Raw genomic sequence first — 22,323 nt, 5'->3', positions numbered from 1 at the left:
CTTGTCGTACCCCCTCCCCTTCCTAAACGCGTTACGTAATTTATGAATAGTCTCAAATTCTCCCTTCCGAATTCGTACATCAAGAGCTTAGCCTTGCAGACACCCACCGAAATGTTGTTAGGCAAGGAAGTGACCTTAAGGGCTTTATCCCACGAAACAGTGACAGTGGTGTGCAGGAACCTGAGCGATATCACAACATAAAACTTGCGGAGAAGATTGCTGAAGGAACAATGCGATTTGATGGATGCTCTAAAGTTTATTGGATGAGGAAGGTGTACAGCTGATGGCACCGATACGGCTTCCGATGACCGAAGCTAGCACACTGCTGGAAGCAAGTATTGGACTCTGGAAATAGAGAAAACCCTTTTAATGCAAGGGATTCGGCAAACACCGCTGTACAGGTAAGACTAGGAAAAAGAACTCATTGCCAGAGGCCAGAGATCTGGAAAGTACATCTGATGGGAGGACCAATATGACCAACGTACAAAAAGGTGATTGAGAGCCAGAGGTTATGGTCAATGACTAAAACTAAGTGTGACATTGAAATCATTGCGGAAACGTATCCAGTTTCAATCGATAATGGCAATGGCTGAAATGCACGTCATCGGAGCTAATTTCGTGATTATTGGGGTTTATATGTAGTTGCCTATGTGGCAGATTCATCGGATAGGGAAACGACGTACCAACACAAGACGCTGTGATGCTGGCTGTCGGTTTGGAGGAATTAGGTGTAGTCTTCGCTCTGTGTGCGCGGGTTGGGCATCCGTTGCTCACTGAGGAAATCGGTAAATCGAATCTAAATTCAATAACTTTAATGTTCGTTGAACAACTTGTGATCTTTATAGGAAAAATCTCAGTAATGAAATGAGTTTGGTTTGATTTTGTGTTAAATATGAGTATTTGGATATTGTAGCAAATTCGCTCACTTAAACTCCTGAGCTAAAAGTACCGTTGTAAGCATATCGTTGACGGGATACTTTCAAAGCAATTTCATGGCAGATCTGTTACAACCACGAATTTATTTCCCAGAGTAAGCGGTTTAAAAATTTCCTGAATTGTTAGTTATAATTTTAGTGTTAGCGTATTTCGGAAATTTTTCTTGGCGTATTGAATTGATCAATTGAGATCCTGTAAAATAAGATTTATAATACTAGTTGTGAATTCAAAAAAAAAAGATTTTTTTCCGTAATTTCATCACAAGTTGGTGGCTGTGCAACATTTTGCCGGCGACGAGTTTTTGTTGGAAAGGACTTTTGAAGCTAGAGCCAAAAACCAAAGCTTTCTCGATTCCTTAGAACGATATTATACAACGTTGGTAGAATTTTTCAATATTTCTATTGTTCAAGAAATAGCGTACTTTTAAATAAGAAAATGCTGAAAACGTCATGAATAAAAACATAAGTCCTATGTGCGTCGCTGGAGAAAGTAATTTTAAATATAGGGTAAGATGGGGCAAATCCGACCGTTGGGTTAACCCGACACCCCCCTGTTATCGAAAATCGGAAGCACAACGCGAACGAATATCAATGTTGTCGTTTGGAGCCTCAAAAATATTCATAATGGTGGTATGACAGCATTTTATTAGTCTACATTGAGATGCTCAAATGACAATAAGTGTGTTTTTACAACTTTTGATTAGATTTTTGTGCATCATTGACTACAGGATATTTCTGATTGTTAAAGTGATTGCATGAAAAATGTAAGTGGATTTAAATTCTTTCATTAAAGTCCTACAAAGTACATAGATGAATTTAGCCTTTTTTCATAATTTTTTTTTTAATTGCATCGTAATGAAAAGTGACGCGGTGGGGCAAATCCGCCCTCTAAATAGTAGAGTAAATCCGACCGCTTTTTTTGCTAAGAAAATGTTTATTTATCAAATTGAAAAATATTTTTATTGTTATTATTTATTATTTTTTTTGCGCAATGGTTCATAATTTCAAACGAAATACACAAAAATGTAATGAATATAGTATTCGTCGAAGAATTGCTCCGATGCAAATGGGAATACCTTTACGTGCTACTGCTCGTGATTTTGACATTCTAAGATTGATATCGAATTCCATTTTCTTCACGTTACAATTTAATAACATAATATTCATTGAATTATCATTGAAAAACGCTTTTAATCCACCTAACAGTGTGATGAGACATTTCTTATAACTCTTATCACTCTCTTCGGATATTATATCGTTTGAGAACATTTAGAACTTGATGCTTCGCGATGTTTTTGATAACACATACTACATGGGATAGTGGCAGGACTCAGAGAATCGCTCAAATCAGCATAGGACAACATCCTTCGCTAGAAATCTTAAACCAAATCAATGGGAAAGCGAAAAAATGACCCATAAAATAGACATACCAACGAATTATTGTTAATGCTCTGTTAATAAAATATCTAAATTGTGGTGGGAAAACTGAATTTTCCTAAAGGGGTATATTGTACCGAGCCAAAAAAATCGAAATTTTTTTTTGAATCGATTTGAAGTTTATACTTTACTCAAATTTCCAATGCGACTGAGAACTAAGAAATCAACGCTTTTTCTTGAAAAGGGCGTTACTAGCAGTGATACCATTCAAAGAAAATCAACAGTGACTATTTCCAGATTTGGTTTTATTTCATATTTAAGAACTATTGTGTTTTTACATCCTAGATTGCATGATTCAGTGATCGAAACCCAAAACTTCATAAAGTATTTGAAATTATTAAATTAAATTTTGTTTTTGCTATTGAAATTGACAAAATGATAGTATAGCCCCTTTGGCGATTGTTTACTTTTTCGGTCCCACCTATCAGCATTGAAGTATCGCCCTTACGTTTTTTTACAACAACTAACGTTTTACACCACCGATTTCGTCCGGGTTTTTTCAATAGCGATCATTGTTACTATTTACAGCTGGTATCAGCTTGATAATCCCAAAAAAATACGAAAATAACAGTTTCGCCTCTAAACTGCTAGCAAAAAAAGTATCGCTCTATTTGTTTGCATGGAGCGTGGAGGGTGAAACTTTAAATAAACAAACAAAAATACAGTTTCGCCCGTTGTATTTTTTGCTGTAGTTTAAGAAAGCAATATCGTAGAATCAAAATTTTTAGGTTAATTTGTCAAAGCCCTCATTCGCATGTATGAAAAAAGCCATATGTTTACATTTGTAAGTATCGCCCTTTTTGCAAAAAAGCGTTGAAATGAAATCGCAGCTCCTGATATCACGCTATCTGTGAAGTGCATCCGTGCATAGTTCCAAATTTTACTTCGACATCTAGTTTTTTTTTAAAGGTGACTTCCCAGTAGTATCCTTGATTTGAATTATTATCGCTAATCCTAATGCCAAAGAACAAATAAAAACCTCACGAAAACGAATCGTTTGGGAAAATCATCATCATTACTGGAACTTTCATTTTCACGAAACTTTTCGATAACCTTCCGTCACCTGCGTTAATGCACTGGGTGCACAGTGCTCTGAAAATCGGCAGCGCGGCGAGTTTAATCTGTAAAGAATACTAAAAATTAATTTCTATTCCATAATTTTCAGTTCAGCAATTCGAGAGATCGTGCTCACCGCAAGCCATGAAAAATAGACTACGTTGTGAAGCGATGGTCACTATTTATCAAAAATACGGTTAAATAAAAAATTAAACTATTAAAAAATTTCAAATAGTTTATAATTTTCACAAACTTATTAGGAAAAATGTATTAATAAGCTTTCGTAATATTGTGTAGGAAAAAAGCTGAAAATTTCAGTATTTTCTTTATCTGCAACATATAAACCCTCAAGTACACCAATTAATTGATATACGAATTGGAATAGGTTCGCCAAATTTTGGAAGAAGTCTATAAAATAACCCCTTGAAAACTACCTAAAAATTGTTGTAGTTCGATGCAATAAAAAAATCTCCAAAAATGAAATGTACCTATTAATGTGAAACACAGTGAATAATACATACAATAAAGACCCATTGTTATCAGCCTCATGGTGTATTTTAGGCTGACAAAATGGGGACATTGGCTAAATCGGGCAATTTTTTTTCTTTATAATAAACTGAAGCTGTTAAAATATTCTTCCCGTCCCTTGATGTAGTCTGATAACTATTTCTGATTATGATGAACTTTTTATTTTTGCATATTTCCATCTTCATGATAAGGAAAACATGCTCAAGAAAGGATTTACTCGAATTCAGTCTTGTTCGTCTGCTAGAGCCCATCAAACATATATTCATATTTGGCTGATAAAATCGGGGTTTCAATGTATAATAATAGATATTCAGCATTCGAAAAAGTTGCTTGTGAACGAGTGTAGAACGACTTTGTTTCTACTTAATTGAAATCAGCGGCGTAGCCAGAAATTCGGTTTGGTGGGGGTTTGGTGAAAATCGATCTTACTGTCCAAACGGCATAATTCCGAAACCGTAATTTTTGAAGTTTTAAAATTATGCAGAATTAATTTTTCAGAAAATAGTAACAGAGCTCCTGTCTTTAGCGAATTTGTTGAGATTTTATTGTAGTCATGAATATTAACCTGAGAAAATTCACCATAAATACTTCTTGGACGATATACCGTCAAAATTATTTTATCAAATGATGCGCTGTTTAACGTTTGTAAAACTCATCGAAGATACTAAACCTCCGAAAATGGCGGTTTCAAAATGATGCTATCTTGACCTTAAATTACTGTTTTTAAACATTTGACCTATACATATAATTGGTCATATAACAAAAATTAAATGCTCATCAAAATCGATCAGGAACTGCTAGAGTCGAATGGAAATCGTCATTTTTCATAAATTTCTCTCTACATTCGGAAAGTGTTATCCTCGTTATTAATCATCTTACGTTTTCGTCTCAACTCGACGCATTCCCAAAATAAAAACCTGTTTTAATCCACCTAGTAGTGCAATTGTGCTTGTCCCATTTGTCCAGACTACGATTCCATGGCTGGTTATATTCAATACAATGGTGGAAATGAATATTACATGTTCAGTACGATTTGCACATACATACAATGGATCGACAGCCACGATCTTGAGATACTATGTGATACTGAAACATCGCTTGAAACCAGCGGCAGATCATGGAGAAAGATCCGGGAGGTCTAGGTCCTGCCGGAATTTTTAAACCTATTAAGAAATTTTAAACTAGTTTTAATTTTAAAGTAGCAACCCCTCACTGCATACCCCCCTCGGGCCGGTATAATTGAAGATTTTTAGAGTGATTGCATAACCTTTCTATATGAGAAAGGCAAAAATGTACCAAAGTCTAAAAAAGTCAATTTTTGTCAAACATCTCAATGTTTCATGCATTTTAAAGTCATTTGGCATCAAAAATACAAATTTGATTTTGAAAATTTTTCATTTCAGTTTATATGGGAATTTGCTGCGTGATTGCACTCTTCAACTCGTAACCCCGGAACCGGAAGTCCAATCAATAAAAAAATCAATAGCAGCCGATGGGAAGGTTGTACCTTTCATTTGAGCCTAACTTTATGCAAATCGGGCCATCTCTGAGAAACAGAGGTCACATTTTTTTCCACATACACACCTACACACACAGACATTTTCCGATTTCGACGAACTCAGTCGATTGGCACATGACACGGCCCTCCGGGTCGGGATTAGATTGACGAATTTTAGAGTGAATGAGAAAGACAAAAACATTTTTGGCAAATGTTGAAAGTTATGCATTTTTTTGGTGAGCAGTTCTATGTTTCATAGACATTAAATCAATTTTAACTTCGCTTCCTATTAAATAAAGACCCTTATTACAGTACATCTCTACAAAAGCGAGCTCAATTTGAAAATAAATCTGAGGATTATGATTGATTACAGAACTCTGGAATTTTCTATTGGAATGTTTTCAGGCAGGAATTTGACATTGATGCTATTAGACAACTGTGAAATCAAGACCAATAGATCAGTTACATATCAGGACCCCATTCCGACAATTTATCAACAACAGGTTATCAATGTACGGATCAGATAATTGTTATTGTAATATTGAATTAAATCAGTCTGCATCAATAAATTTTCAACTTCAATTCAATTTTTTTTTGGGTGCGGTGGGGGGGGCGGTGGTTGTATGGTGGTCAACCCCAAAACCTTCTCTTGGCTACGCCGTTGCTTGGAGAAATTTATTTCGCTTCTCATTTTCCGATATGTTTCAGATCGATCCGATGGTTATAAGTTATCAAGTTCCTTCCAGACAACTTGGAAGTGTTCGGTGATTATTTCTAGCGGTTGTAGATACAAAAATGAAATACAAAATTCGTTTTATCGAAATACTGTTTGGCTTATTTCAATGGATTATTACTATATTGAACAATAAATAGGCGACAAAGAGTAATCCACAAACAACAAGCCATAACTTTTAAAGTATTCAAAATAGATATTTGAAGTCTTCAGTAAAGTTATTCGCAAAAGTAAGAGCTACAAATTTGCCGAAGACATTATTTCGATATAATCACTTCCAAGAAAATTTGTGAAAATATCTCACTCATAGGGTGATTAATCAGCAAAAGCACAATACCAGAAGAAAGGGCATATTGCCTACATTATATTCTCCGAAGATACTATTGACCTAAAATAAGCCGTTTTGGCGTTAATAATAGATTACATGTTTTTGGTCATATTTCTGGCAATGGAAAATGATAAAAATCTTTCGTCCGCATTTAATGTTTAATATCTCTTTTGATAATAGTCCGATTTCAACAATCTATAGCTTGTTCGAAAGGTATTCGTTAAAGCTATCTAAAAACATATAAATTGTTAATCTATATTGTCAATTTCGGCAGATAATTAAAAAAAACTGCGAAAAACGCCATTTTTACGCATTCAAGCATTCATATCTTGGAAACTAAACATCAGAATCAAAAACAAATTAATAGCGTTTATACTGTTTTTTAGTTCTTTCATTTAAATTTGGTTTGGATAAGATCGGTTCAGCCATTGCTGAGAAACACGAATGAGAATTTGTCCGTTACATACACACACAGACACACACACAGACATTGTCCCAAATCGTCGAGCTGAGTCGATTGGTATATAAGACTCGGCCCTCCGGGCCTCGGAAAAAATCTTGAAAGTTTGAGCGAATTCTATACATTTCTTTTATAAGAAATGTAAAACATAGTGGAATTAAATGGAAGAAAATCTTTGAAACATTACGTACATTCCACTAAGACCTCCGTTCGCGTATATATGTTATTGAGTATTTTAAACGATTTCCGTGAGTATTATTGTCAGTTTCACAATGTTTAATCCTTTACTTGTATTGATGTTATTTTTTTGCAAAAAAGGAAGTTGTTTTTTTATTTAAAGAATCAAAGCCGCAGTCACATCCAAAAATGCTCATTTTGATGAATCGTAAGGAAGTTCAAAATACACCTACTTTATAAAGAGTCGAACGGATTGCAATAATTATATAATAATTACTTTTACTCGTAATTTCATAATTTCCTAAGCAGCTACATTTCAAAATCTCGTATTTGTACGTCTGCAGCTTTAATTAGATTGTAAAATGGGTCAATGTTTGTCAATAGTAAAAATAAACAGACAATCGACTAAAGCGAAAAAATGCACTCTAACAGCAGCAACGCGAAGCGTATAGCGCGTGATAAAACCTCACACCTGACAATTATGTGGGTATTTCCAGTTTGCACAAGATGACAGGATTTGTTTTGTAAAATCAGGGAGTCCAGGTTGATTCAGGCAGTTTGGCTTAGTGCGATCCAGTAATATCCTATGGAAAAATATAAATATATAAAAAAACAAGAGATCGCACCTGCGGCATCGAATCAGCACATTATCTCCTACGGAGGCGTAAATATTTTGCGTCAACTATAATCTATCTGTTGTAATGCACCATTGCGATTGGCCAGGTTTGTGTGATTTGCGGATTTAAGCAATAAGCTTGTGTAGGCAACGCCAATAGGACTTTTTGTTCAGTGTTGGAAAAAATCGATGTCGCAATGAAATTTTTGTATACTGCATCCGGAGAAGTTGAGTTATACGTAATATTCGTAGAAATAACAAAAATCGAGTGCTTTGCGACGAACATGAAGAGCTGTCCACGCGCAAGAGTAGGGGAGCCCGGGGCTAGTTGGCGGTTAACGAAACCCGGCCTCGGGGTAAGTTGGGGGTATGTAATGAGCGTTAGCGGTACGTTACAAAATAAGCAATCAAATGGAAATTCAATCACGCCAGGAGTTCTTATTGTACGTACTGAATGTCTTTTCAATAATACTGTTATCAACACTTTCTATTATATTTCATTCCCAATACCCCGGTATTTAGGGCATTTAGATTTCATCGCGTACTTCTCATTTAAAAGCAAATTTTCGAAATTCTTCAGGCTGAAGCGAATGTGCCTTGCATTGACGCGATACACAAGAAATAGGTTTTCTTGTCTTGGAGTGAATTCCGGAACTAAAAATTATTTATGATTAGTTTTGCACCGTAAATATTACCGCCAACTTGCCCCGCGCGATTTAAAAAAAAATTAAAAACAATTTTCGTTTGTGGTTAGCTATATTATCTATACGGATACTGAAAGCACTTTTCAGGCACTATCGAAAAATATAATCATTCTTGGCATAGATTAAAACTCACCATAAAAAAAAATTCAAGTTGCATGAAATTTTGAAAATTGACATATTATGTTCGAAAACACAAAATCGCCCAAAACTTCTACAAAACTAAATGTTATGCAACATAAACACATTGGAAAATGCATTTCACATTACTTGGGGTACACAATGAATAATAGCGTCATGACTAATAAAAATAGTGTAAGGGGGACTCTGCCAACTTGCTCTAACTGTCAATTACCCCGGGTTCCTTTATTCGAAACTTTTCTATTTTAAAACACCTCTGTTTCAGCATCAAACAGAAAGTTGATAGATACTAGTTACACATCAAAGATGCTTTAAATCCTCTTGCGAAGTTTAACAATGGCTATGATTGCTAATAAAACATAGATAGATAAATATAGATTTGTTTCGTCATTTGCGTATTAAATAATCATTTTTTTGGTTTTTGAAAGTCCGCTATCAACTAATTACCAGGATTACAGTAGTAAGCTCTTCATGAGAATTCTGGTACCAAGTGGATTTAGTTAGTTAATTGCACTGGCCAAATAATCTAATCCACGGTGTTCCTAAAACCGTTATTAACTAAAAAAATGACCATAAATTTGGCATACGGCATTCGAAAGATACAGTATCCAAGCATCTTCTCAGTGAATTTCAAAATGATCCATCGAGGGATTCGAGAGATATGGCGATTTGAAGTTTTATGATACGTTTCATAAGGCTACCAGCAAACACCCACGGGTTTGGTCCAATCTCTATGAACAAAAAAATATTTGTCTACTTATTTAGTACATGGCATTCAAAAGATATAGTAATCAAGTATATTCCCTGCAAGTTTGGAAATATTTCATTGACGGAATCGAAAGTTATAACGGTTTTGGATGTGGTATGCGGTCATAGATGGGTTTTCTACCAGACTTCAAGCGTGAATCCATGTTTGTGCATTGACTATTTAGATCGTTTATACGTGTCGCGATTTTTAAAGGAAACCCTTACCATTTTATTACATAAATATAATGTACAAATGGTGTTATTAATATGGTGCACTGAAAAAATATGAAAATAGGGTTGTCTACCAAACGTTAAATATAATGTGTAATTTAAAAAAAAAGATGAAAGTTGGAATGTTTACTTCAAAAGGCCATATCTCAATGGTATGTTGACTGATTCTAATTATTTTTTCATTATTGAACAGGTAGACGTTTCATCGTTAATTTTCATCAAGAAGAATATAAAATAGAGTTGGCTACTTCAAACAATAGAAAACTTAATTATCCTCAACTATATGTATTATCACTATTTAGTAAATATCTTTATATTCAAAACGACGACCTATCAATTTCTATACATTAATTGAATGCAACGAACGCAAACTACAAATCATGGAAAAATAAAACCATAAATTCAATACATATATTCAAAAATATGAAGGTATTTGCTGATTCAGATCAATTTATGTTATGATACGGTTTTTGTTGGAAATTTTGTACAATCGTGATTCGCTGGTTGGGTTGACAGATGTTAAAACTGGGGGATGTTATTAGTAGGGGGATCAAAGGGGATGTTATTAGTACAAGTTCATCTGCTCATATCTCTAACTATTGTCAGTTTTATTGTCGAATTGAATCTAACATGAGCATTTGACATTCAGATGTCGACAATGGACCAACTAGCGGATGTCCAACTAAAAAGCGGCTTCTGTTAAAAATTGAGCGACCACCGAATCACGACTGTGTTAGTTTTAACATTTCATATATCCATAATTTGTAGTAAACAGCAATTGCAATCAACTAGTATATAAAAATTGATAGACCGCTATTTTTAATACAAAAATAATCACTAAATAATTATAATACATATAGTTGAGACCAATTATATTGTCTATGAAACAACTCTATTTTATATTCTTCTTGATGAAAATTTACGATGAAACGTCTACCTGTTCAATAATGAAAAAATAAATAGAATCAGTGAACATATCTTTGAGATATGGCCTTTTGAAGTAAACATTCCAGCTTTCATCTATTTTTTTAAATTACACATTATATTTAACGTTTGGTAGACAACCCTATTTTCATATTTTTTCAGTGCACCATATTAATAACACCATTTATACATTATATTTATGTAATAAAATGGTAAGGGTTTCCTTTAAAAATCGCGACACGTATAAACGATCTAAATAGTCAATGGACAAACATGGATTCACGCTTGAAGTCTGGTAGAAAACCCATCTATGACCGCATACCACATCCAAAACCGTTATAACTTTCGATTCCGTCAATGAAATATTTCCAAACTTGCAGGGAATATACTTGATTACTATATCTTTTGAATGCCATGTACTAAATAAGTAGACAAATATTTTTTTGTTCATAGAGATTGGACCAAACCCGTGGGTGTTTGCTGGTAGCCTTATGAAACGTATCATAAAACTTCAAATCGCCATATCTCTCGAATCCCTCGATGGATCATTTTGAAATTCACTGAGAAGATGCTTGGATACTGTATCTTTCGAATGCCGTATGCCAAATTTATGGTCATTTTTTTTAGTTAATAACGGTTTTAGGAACACTGTGTAATCAATTACTGTTGAATGTCCCAGACAGGTGCGAGGTGGACCCGCTGCTTACTCATTTGACAATTCACATGGATTTTGGCTTAGCTTCGACGAAAAAAGAATAAAAATTTTCTCAACCGGACAAACATAACACATAATATAAAATCAAAAATGCCTAAAAATGTCCAAACTCTAAGCAATGTCTGAAAACGCCTGGTTTGTTTGCCACCTGGACAGAGTTACAATCACAGAAGAGTTAGCTATATTCATCAATAGCTGGGTATATTTATCAGGTGATAAACTAAACGTGCGAACAAACCACACACGATGTGTACGATGGCGATTGGTGTCTTATCAGGAGACGATGTAGATTATATTATTGGTTTCATTGTGTTAACTGTATAATATAGTAGAGCTGTGGGAAATCCTACTCATAGATGTGCAATTGCAACAATGTGATAGTACTTGATAACTTGGTTCGACTTATGTTTCCGAGTGAGTTTAGATGAACTTTTGCCAATTTTATGGATTTTATTTTTATCACTTTAAGTGTATAAGAAACAACACCACAAGCAGGTTTTACGGTAAATATAATTTCCTGTAAAAACGTCGACCACTGTGCATTGAGGGTAGAGATTGTTTTCCTCCGATTGTTTCAAAATTCGAATGATTCAAGGAAACAAATGAAAAATTTATGAAATTTTGAATGAAACAACAAAACTCCAAATAATAATATACTTCGCTAATTCTCTATTCCGAGCTCGCACATCAAGAGCTTAGCCTTGCAGACACCCATCGAAAAGTTGTTAGGCAAGGAAGTGACCTTAAGGGCTTTATCCCACGAAACAATGACAGTGGTGTGCAGGAACCTGAGCGATATCACAACATAAAACGTGCGGAGAAGATTGCTGAAGGAACAATGCGATTTAATGGATGCTCTAAAGTTAATTGGATGAGGAAGGTGTACAGCTGATGGCATCGATACGGCTTCCGATGACCGAAGCTATCACACAGCTGAAAGCAAGTATTGGACTCTGGAGATACCGAACAAATAGAGAGAACCCTTTTAATGCATGGCATGGGATTCGGCAACCACAGCTGTACAGATAAGACTAGGAAAAAGAACTCATTGCCAGAGATCTGGAAAGTACATCTGATGGGAGGACCAATATGGCCAGCGTACAAAAAGGTGATTGAGAACCAGCGGCTAAGGTCAACGACTAAAACTAAGTGTGACATTGCAATCATTGCGGAAACGTATCCAGTTTCAATCGATAATGGCAATGGCTGAAATGCACGTCATTGGAGCTAATTTCGTGATTAATGGAGTTTATATGTAGTTGCCAATGTGGCAGATCCATCGGATAGGGAAACGACGTACCAACACAAGACGCTGTGATGCTGGCTGTCGGTTTAGAGGAACTAGGTGTAGTCTTGGCTCAGTGTGCGTGGGTTGGGCATCCGTTGCTCACTGAGGAAACCAGTAAATCGAATCTAAATTCAATATACTCAGGTTTTTTTACGCGGGGGATACATGCAGCGTAAATGAAAACCGCGTAAATGAAAACCGCGTAAATGAAAACCGCGTAAATGAAAACGAGAAAAACTGCAGTTGAGGTTTTCAGTACATTCAGAGCATACATAAGAGGCGTTGCGGCATAATTGAAAATTCAAACATTTAGGGTCCATTCATAAATGACGCAGCATTTATGGATGTACCCTTATTAGATAATTTGATGATATCATCTCAACGTGGGAAAAGAAAGAGAGATGGAAGGAAAAGGCGGGAAAATGGAAAATGACATCACAATGCAATCACAACACAAATTAGTAAGCATCCTGGATTTTTCACTTCTAAAGGAATATTGAACCCCACTGATAAACCCTATAGCTCTTTACCACTCTTGGCCAAGCAATTTCTGCAATATGGCGGAAACTCTATCTGCTTACAGCAAAAACTTATATTTTAAAATTTTTCTATTTGAGACATGGCCGCCTACTGTTGATCATCTGAATTAAGGGTGTTTCCCTAGCAGTTAGCTTGAAAAGTTGATTTTTCTGCTTCAATCGTTAGAATTACTATCAGAGAATATTCTTGCAAAGTTTCAGAGTATGGCTGATTATCATCTCATGTCTGTAAGTTTCTTTCAATTTGATTTTTTTGATTTTTAAAGCTATAAATCCCATTTTTTGAAAACTATGTTTTCCAAATTTCCGTGCACGAAGACATAACAAATTATAATGTTGTGTACACAAGTAAAATACTGTTTTTTAGATAGTTTAATTGTGCACAGACTAAACTCAAAAAATATATTAAAAATCTCATTTTACAATGTTATTAACAACCTTTGGTGTAGCGCATGGAGACATGAACTTGCGCATTTTGACCTTTCGGCAGATGAGTAAACTCAGTCGTACATCACGCTCGTCTCCAGACTATCTCATTATTGTTTAATGAAAAGCGTTTCATTTAGCCTGGAGATAGTAAAAATGAGTAGGTAGTGAATCTACTATTCGCTTTACTGGCAAGAATTCTTTTATTGATGTACACTGTACAACAACAATAAGACGAAAGATCGCGCATGTATTGGTGCATTGGATTATTATACAGTAAAGACCACGTGCTTTAGTACATAGGGTAGACGCTCCCTAATTAATCTCAGTTACTCTATTAATCTCTTTATCCGATGACTAATTTTAAAGTGAGGAAAACAACAAAACGAATGCATTTCATCAATCATTTAAACTGTTAACCATATTATATACGGCGCTGGTGGTTGAGTAGTAAGCGTGACCGCCATTCATTCCAATTGACCTGGGTTCTTGAGATTTTTCTGAGGTGCAAAAATCTGTGGTCACGTCTTCCTTAGGAAGGGAAGTGTAGTCGTTGGTCCCCGTTCCATGAGTTGATGGATCGATATCTAATCCAGATAGAGTGGAGTCACCTCTCTGGCGTCGGTAAAGAAGAAGTAGAATCCAACTTACTAACAAAAAATATCCTCCTCCCGTGATACTTGTGGAGTGGGCAGCAGTATATACGGTCTTTAGCAAAAGAAAGTATCGGACTAACATTCCTTCCCTTTTGCTTCCGCGATCTACGTTCTGGGCTGGGCGGCGTCGGTATTGATCCATAAACACTTTAGGATTACCAGGAGTTGCACATTGAAAGATGTTTCGCTACTCCCAAACATAATTATCTACTTGTGCAACTTATCTACCTGTGCAACTTCAGCTAGTCCAGATCGATAACGGAGTAGCAGCCAGTGGTGGTCCCACAGTTCAGCTCAGCTCATTTAAGCTGTTAAACAGTGGAGCAGTGATTCTCAACCTGGGGTCCGCGGACCCACCGGGGGGTCGTGGAGTCATTGCTGGGGAAAATATATTTTCCGAGCGATTGATTGGAATTTCAAGTCTTGTCAAACTGAAAATAACATATTGATAGCATATAAAATCGATGTTTATCCGTGGAGGTCCGCAGCAATCCAGGGCAATTTCTAAGGGGTCCGAGGTACGAAAAAGGTTGAGAACCACTGATTTGGAGTGTTATTAATGGTTGAACGTTTACTTATCTCGAAATTAATGATGTGACTTATTTCTTATTCCTTACGCTTTTCATCTGATTACAGAGCTCAGTTCACATAGGGGAAGCGGGGGCAAGCCCGACACATTAAGCGCAATCATTTTTCTAAAATACCACAAAGCTCCAAAAATTGTATATTCTGTGCATAATCCTTGTTTAGATGGTTCTTAACAAGATATAATTTTTTCAGCGTTTCAAAAAATTGGATTCATTAAAAATTATTGGTTGCCAAAAAATGGAGAGAAATATCATTTTAAAAACGCTGCGGGTAAGACCGACACCCCGAAGTGGCAAGAGCGACATCCTTGTTAGCTTGCTTTTTGTCCCATTTTTTTCATTAAAATTGTGTTGTGTATGTGTGATAAAGTGTAATTATGAGTATATGAGTATGCGTGATGCAAATGCATGCTTTCTGGAATTTCGTCGCGTAGCAAGAGGAAGAGCATACAAATGTGTGGTGTGAATAATTAATGTTCAACACTTGGTTTGTATTATGGTATTTCCCCCTTAATCTTTTCAAGTTTTATTGTCGCTCGTGAATCCATTTTAAGGAGTAAGATCCGTTTTGCAAAAAGAATATATCCCCTGTTACTAGGATTCATTCACTTAGAAGTAACATACGCTTTTGTAGTAAGCTATACGGTTCGTGTTATGATTTTTCGGAACTCTGTTTATCAAAAATCGGCAGCCGATGGAAATTGTTCTTCAATATCATTTTAGAATCTCGTATTAGATTAGATCCTTTTTCCTTTCGTTTTATAATAAAACTATGAATTGCGCTCAAGTAGATTTTTAATTTTTTGGTCGGTTTAAGACAATAATGACAGGGAATAAATGCAAATACCAGAGTTTCCGTGAATTTCAAATATTAACATGATGTTATAATAGTGTAATTGAATACCATAAACAACTCCCAGTCGTTCGCATTGAATCAAAAATGAACTCAACCATCTAAACAGCGTGTCGATCTTACCCCTCCTAAAACTGTTGGTCTTACCCCAACAGTGCACATTTTTGTTAAATGCCTAATAAACAGTGTTGGAATACTCAAACTTATCCTCAACACAGATAAATAATGACATGGAGAGCAGATTAGAATGTGCGGCAAAAATACTGGTTATTTCCAAAGCTTTTGTGCTGTTAGCACTATAAAATGTTTCAACTAAAAATAACATCCAAGTGCGCATCAACTTTCCTTTCGCATGTTTTGTTTATTTTGTGACGTTGGATGAATCTATATGACATCTATGTGTCTCGAATTGCTCAAAATAATCGTACTAATGATATCCTGTTATTATTGTATGATTTAAAATTTGTTATCTGGGAAAAGTCGTGGGGTGTCGGGCTTACCCACGGTGTCGGACTTGCCCCCGGTTCCCCTACCCTCTCGAGCACGCACAACGTTGTCAAATATAAATATGCGTTTGTTGATAAGCATCAAATGTTCTTGGTGACATTTAAATATACTTATACATAAATAAAAATTAAATATTTCATGGAAAAGTTTGATTGATAACCATATTGTGTACAACTAATTTAATCAATTATTTAATACAAATACTTTATTTTGCTTAAAGAATTGAATTACACAAAAATCGGTATCAGTTACACATTGTAACCTTAACTAACCTTAACGCAGAACTGAGAGTCTTAAGAGTTCAATAGAATGCTCCGTCAGTGATAGAGCGTCATGGCTTAGTTTGACATGTCCGCTAAATCATGGATTGCTTTCGGTAGCGTCACGAGCTCATTGAAACTTTTCAAATTGGGTCAGACACTGTGACAGTGACGGAACATTCTGTTTGACACTTTACTTATACAGGTAAAAAAGTGAGTGAGTGAGAGAGAGAAAGAGGTATTATCGAAGAGCAATGAGATGAACGCAAATTCCGATCTAATGTGAAAAACATGGGACCGTCTACCCTATGTTTGTCACGTGCGCTAACATCATTTCGCCTCGAGTCTCATCATGCGCTTCAGTACCCGACTAATTGATGCAACGTTAAACAAATCGATGTGAAGACAACATTGTATTGATAAGCCCAAAAATCGAAAGAAATTATAGCACCCGATGGACTCAACAATCGATACTGTAAGAGTAGAAAACACGTTGAAACTAACTGGCGACCACACGACAATGTGACATCATAATTTGTTTACTATTGAGGTACTCCGAGGTTCATTCATCGAATAATGCACCTGAGACGGTTAGTTAATTGGTCAGCTGGCGTAACAAAGTGTGGTAGAATTTTGAAAATGCTCCATCGAAACCTGTCCCAGCTAACCGCAGCCATAACACAACCATTCAAGCCTTGATATCTTGAGTAGGTACAGATAAGCCAACAATAGTAAGTACCTAATTAGATTTTTTGAGCTCTCAAGGCAAAGTTTGCAAACAGTTTGGCCCAGTGTACTCAGGCTCGGGAAACATTACCCTTTGTGGTTTAGAAACCTACATACATAGTTACGATAAAAAGTTTGTATGCCTTTGCTACTCAGCTTGTCTGATATGCAGCATGGCGTGTATTGTTTTACGAATGATGACGATTAGGCATTACATGTCGCAGTCGCAGTCGACAGCTTTGAAGCCACCAGGCTTGTTTTTATACTTTCTCGTTCTCGTATGTATGTTAACGTTTTCACCATGCTTGATGCAACCTACACTAGTTATGCTCTGGAGCGACAGTAGATTCTGCTGGCTGGATGAATTAATCACTCCGTTTTCATTCTCGTACATTTCGTCGTCACAGTTTGTGCTAACTTCTAGATATACCGACATTTTTGTTTTTTTTTTAAATACTATTACACAAGCAAACGAATGACTTGCAAACCGGTAATCTTCACTACGCTATCAATGATTTTCAGATCAATCACCAACGGCACTTGATTACTTCAGCACACACCGAGATCACTGTTTTGCAACTTGAGGTCTATCTGTGATGACCAATTTGTGTATCCGACGTCACACTGCACTAAATACTGCGATCGCGGTCGCCAAACCGCAGTTTCAAATGGTAAAACCTGCTTTTTATCAGTTCTTTCTTCTTGGTGGCGAGCTTAAAAATTATCACGTCGATCACAACAAAATAATGGAGCACTCAAAAGAGGGTTTCACACGCAAACGCTAACCGAACGGGTCTGCGCATGGGCTTCAATTTGCCAACCGCCTCGATTCAACCGGCGTACAAACGATACTGAATGATACTGAATGAACCTCTCCGCTCGACCGATATATTTTATATGGAACTCGGTACAATCAGATTGTGGAAAGCTCAAATCAGTAAAGCACACAAATGTTGTTGCGCCGTAAGTTTACCGCCACGAATGAAGTGTAACTTCCAACCAGTAACAACGGCAGTCAGTGGCACTGAACATGGTTTGATGGCTCCACGATGAATGGTTGGCGCGACACGATGAATCTACCCCAGCCAGAAGGGATGTAGTGTGGTGCAGATCACTTATTGGTAGGTCTGAATGGGTTTCCATTTCAGTTTGTGTAACACATCAAATTACATTTCTTATTGATTACACTAGTTTACAGTGATTTTTATCATGTCCATAGTAAAACGAAAATGCGCTGAAAACGAAAATGCGGTTGAAAAAATGCTGTATGGAACAGATTTTGAGATATTGCGAAACAACCCATTTTTGTATTTTTAAAAATTGGCTCTTCACTTTATCACAAATAATCTACCGATTGTAATCTACCGATTTTAATGATTTAAAAAAAAAATTGCCATTTTCTGCAAAAAAAAAAAAAAATAAAAAATAATTGCCATTTTCTGCAAAATTTTGGATTTTCTTTTTATTTGACTGTGAATTACTCAAAGAAGTACGATTTTTTAAATATTTTTTATGCGTGGGTATTAAAATATGATCAATTACAGAAGTAATGAGTGGTTGTTCATTGCAATCGAAATAAAAATATAGAAGTTATGAGTTAACATACAAAAAATCAATTTTTCAGAGATTTGCCTTCCGTATATACCAAGGTTATGCAATCGGTTGGAATTTCGACTTTTTAACCAAGGCGCGCAAGGCTGAATCTATTATATCATTCGACTCAGTTCGTCGAGATCGGAACATGTCTGTATGTGTGTATGTATGTATGCATGAATCAAACAATCTCACCGATTTTTCTCCGAGATGGCTGGACCGATTTGTACAAATTTAGTCTCAAATGAAATACGCATCGGTCGCTATTGATTTTATTATTGATCCGATTTCCGCGGAGTTACGGAATTCTATACCATTCTGAAGAGTACGATCACACATCAAATTCCCATACAAACTGATACCACCATGATGTACAAATGATGCAATACTTATTAAAATGTGTGCAACATTACTTGGATTAGCGTATCAAGATCATTGATGACCCATCGAAGTCGCTTAGACCACATTAGCCACCTATGACGGTTCTTGATGCCTCCGGGGAACTGGCCAAGTCCCTAAGTTAAGGTCATAGCTATTTATCAACGAATTCTTTACCGATTTTTACAAACTTGGTCTCAAATGAAAGGTATAACGTTCCCATTGGCTGCTATTGAATTTATAAGCCATCCGACTTCCGGTTCCGGAATTACAAGTAGGATTAACCCACAGCCAATCCCGATTTCGACGTATACAGCGATGAATGTAAAAAGGTTAAAATTTTTCCAAAATGTGACAGCAACAGCTTGGATTTGTAGCTCTAGGTCACTAATAATCATTTAAAGTCGCATAGGCCACATTGGCTACCTTCGATGGTTCCGGAAGCCCCGGCGGAAGTATCCAAATTCAGAATAAGAGAATCCATTTCTCAGTTATCACTGGACCGATTTGACTGGACAAACTTAGTCTCAAATGAACTTTAAAAAATAAAAATAAATAAAATCATTAAAATCGGTAGATTATAACTGGAGATATTTGTGATGAAGTGAAGAGCCAATTTTTAAAAATACAAAAATGGTTTTTTTCGCAATATCTCAAAATCTGTTCCATACAGAATTTTTTCAACCGCATTTTCGTTTTCAGCGGGCCATTTTACTATGACAATGATAAAGAAATGTTGAGGATATCACAACTTTTTGAAATTTGTAAACTAGTGTTATCGCGTTTGTATTTTGAAAACATTTTGATATCATATAGGGACGAACCTGCACCGCCCGAAATCCTTAACTTGCTAGAAATTTCAAAAAAGTTTCAATTTTAAATCAGCTTCCCATTTTTGTATTGTTAGCGCCATCTGTGAGAAGGACTTAACTGTGCTATTCGCCATCTTTTTTACCCTTCCGAAAGACGCGCATATGGCTTGCTGAACGAGCATCCGCTTGTGCCCTAAGACCCCTAGATTTTCAGAGCAGCGTGCACTCAGGGCCGTCTAGAGCCGCGTCGGGCCCAAAGCTTGTATTACAGGCCCTTTTAAACCTAAGCCCTCTAGTTTAGTATGAGTTGGTATCTCTTCAGCCATGAGAAACTCGTGAGTTCGTGGTTTCTATTAGTCTCCGGTTGACTCATATTGCCACATCCACAGATATCGTGCCAGACAGGTGAATTTCGACAGGATTTTATTCCATGGTATCCAAATCGGGTAAAATTGCCATAGCTACGTGTTTTTAAATTTGCGGGTACTCAGGAATCAGGAATCAGTAGCATCTAGCTCAAATGGTACGAATGAATCGTCTTTTCATGATTTTCCTGATGGGAAGGATTGGGGAAGTGGTAAGGTTAGGTGTAAGGAATATACCCAAGAAATCACGAAGCATTATTAAATGACTTCAGATATATACTATTTTCGCATACAAAACATATTCTTTACGGCTTCATAGTTCTATAGAGATCATTAAAGCACACTTAGTATCGGAAAAGACGAAAGAATGTGCCAGAATAGAGCAAGTTCAGAACCACCTTAATGGTCGTCAGTAATGTTAGCATGGAGCTGTGTTTTTTAAAAAATAAGTTCCGTTCTTTTGTCGACACAGCAAACGAAAAAAATACCTTTCGATAACGTACCCACCCTTCGTCTCTTGTTTTGTTTGATATGCCGACTGTTTACATTAACGATTTAGTGCCTGCAGAAATGGAATTCGATCCGCAGTCGAAAACCTCGTCTCAATTTGGTATACGCGTTTGATCACCCAAGTAACCATAAGCACGAATTTAAAACTCTAGATTGACTATAAGTTAGCATTGCTATTGCTAACTAGCCGTATACAAATATTTTTAATGCTTTAACGCACCTAAAATTTGAAACATTAAATCTAGCACTATATCGACATACAGAACATAGGCATCGTGCTGAAAAGTTTTTGAAGTTAAATGCTATGAAGTTTCTATGGAAAACTCTAAATGCAAATATAGAATCTTCTTATAGTGCTTTGAGATACCGAACAACAACACAACAAATATACCTATGTGTTCCAATAATCACCTAAACTCGTATGCCTTCCTGTAATAAATGATGATGTAATAAAGTAAAATCAAAATGCAAATTCTGCACGTTTCTTCGACAAAGATCTAATAAAATCCACGTTTTCGTAATTTCAACTAAACGTCTAGGTAGAGTTTGGATTAAACCGAATATACAAGCAAATTTTCTCACAGATCAGTGATCAAACGCGTATACCACATTGGGACGAGCTTTTCAACTGCGGATTGAATCCTATTTCTATAGGCACTAAATCGTCAATTGAAACAGTCGGCACGTCAAACGAAAGAAGCGCGGAAGGGTGGGTGCATTATCGAAAGTTTATTTTTTCTTTTGCAGTATCGATAAAGGAAGTTATTTTTAAACGGCACTATATTAACATTGCTTCTGAACTAGCTCTATTCTGGCACACTATTTCGCCTTTTCCGGCACTAAGTGTGCTTTAATGATCTCTATAGAACTATGAAGCTGTAAAGCATATGTTTTGTATGCAAGTATAGAACATATCTAAAGCTATTAAATAATGCTTCGTGGTTACTTGGGCGAGGCCCAAAATCACCGTTCTATCTCAACACAATCCACTTTTAGATGAAAAATTCCTTGAACGTGCTTTAAAAATACAAAAATTATCCATTTTAATAACCAGTTAATTAAAGTCAGTCTACCTTCTCATCTCGCCTAGAGTAGAAACTAAAAATCGTTCCGCTATAGATACCAGAGGTGGGTAAGAAAACCAACCGGTACGTACAGTCACTGGTATGGTGCTCAAAGTCTCAACACGTGTAAACGAGCGATCCACATCGTGTGCGGTTTTGATTTCGTTCACACGGTAAACGAAATGACAACCTCGACCGAGTGTCGGTTTTGAAAACCAAACCGAGTCACTCAGCACCGTTTACATGTGTGCACGATTTTCAACTGGTGTTAATGTATTCTAAACAGCGGTATCGGTTCGGCTTTAGAAAACCGAACCTGGTTTTTTTCTGTACGCGGTGCTTCGGTTGAAAGAAGAGGCAGTAAATTCATGTGCAGTGCTGCCGAATAAACAACTGAACAACTGAATTGAATAAGGTTAGTTGTTGAGAGTCGATGGGGCAATATCGAAATGTCAGGTTCTGGGCGATTGTTAACGATTCACAATTGATGTTCTTTACCATATTAAAAACCAAGAAACGGACACGAAATTCA

General features: G+C 36.3%; 1 protein-coding gene across 1 annotated transcript in view; it reads right to left on the bottom strand.

Moving 5' to 3' along the window:
- Nucleotides 1-17,911, bottom strand: part of LOC131680899 (proton-coupled zinc antiporter SLC30A2-like) — a 45,847-nt gene extending 27,936 nt beyond the window's left edge. The window contains exon 1 of the mRNA XM_058961615.1: nt 17,389-17,911. Coding sequence (XP_058817598.1) covers nt 17,389-17,505 — 117 coding nt within the window. The 5' untranslated portion in view covers nt 17,506-17,911. The remainder of the gene's footprint in view (nt 1-17,388) is intronic.
- Between the last annotated feature and the right edge of the window lie 4,412 nt (nt 17,912-22,323).

The sequence above is a fragment of the Topomyia yanbarensis genome, chromosome 2 (assembly GCF_030247195.1).
Source record: "Topomyia yanbarensis strain Yona2022 chromosome 2, ASM3024719v1, whole genome shotgun sequence".
Taxonomy (NCBI): domain Eukaryota; kingdom Metazoa; phylum Arthropoda; class Insecta; order Diptera; family Culicidae; genus Topomyia; species Topomyia yanbarensis.
Note: the sequence above shows the minus strand (reverse complement) of the source record. Positions and strands in the feature narration are given on the sequence as shown.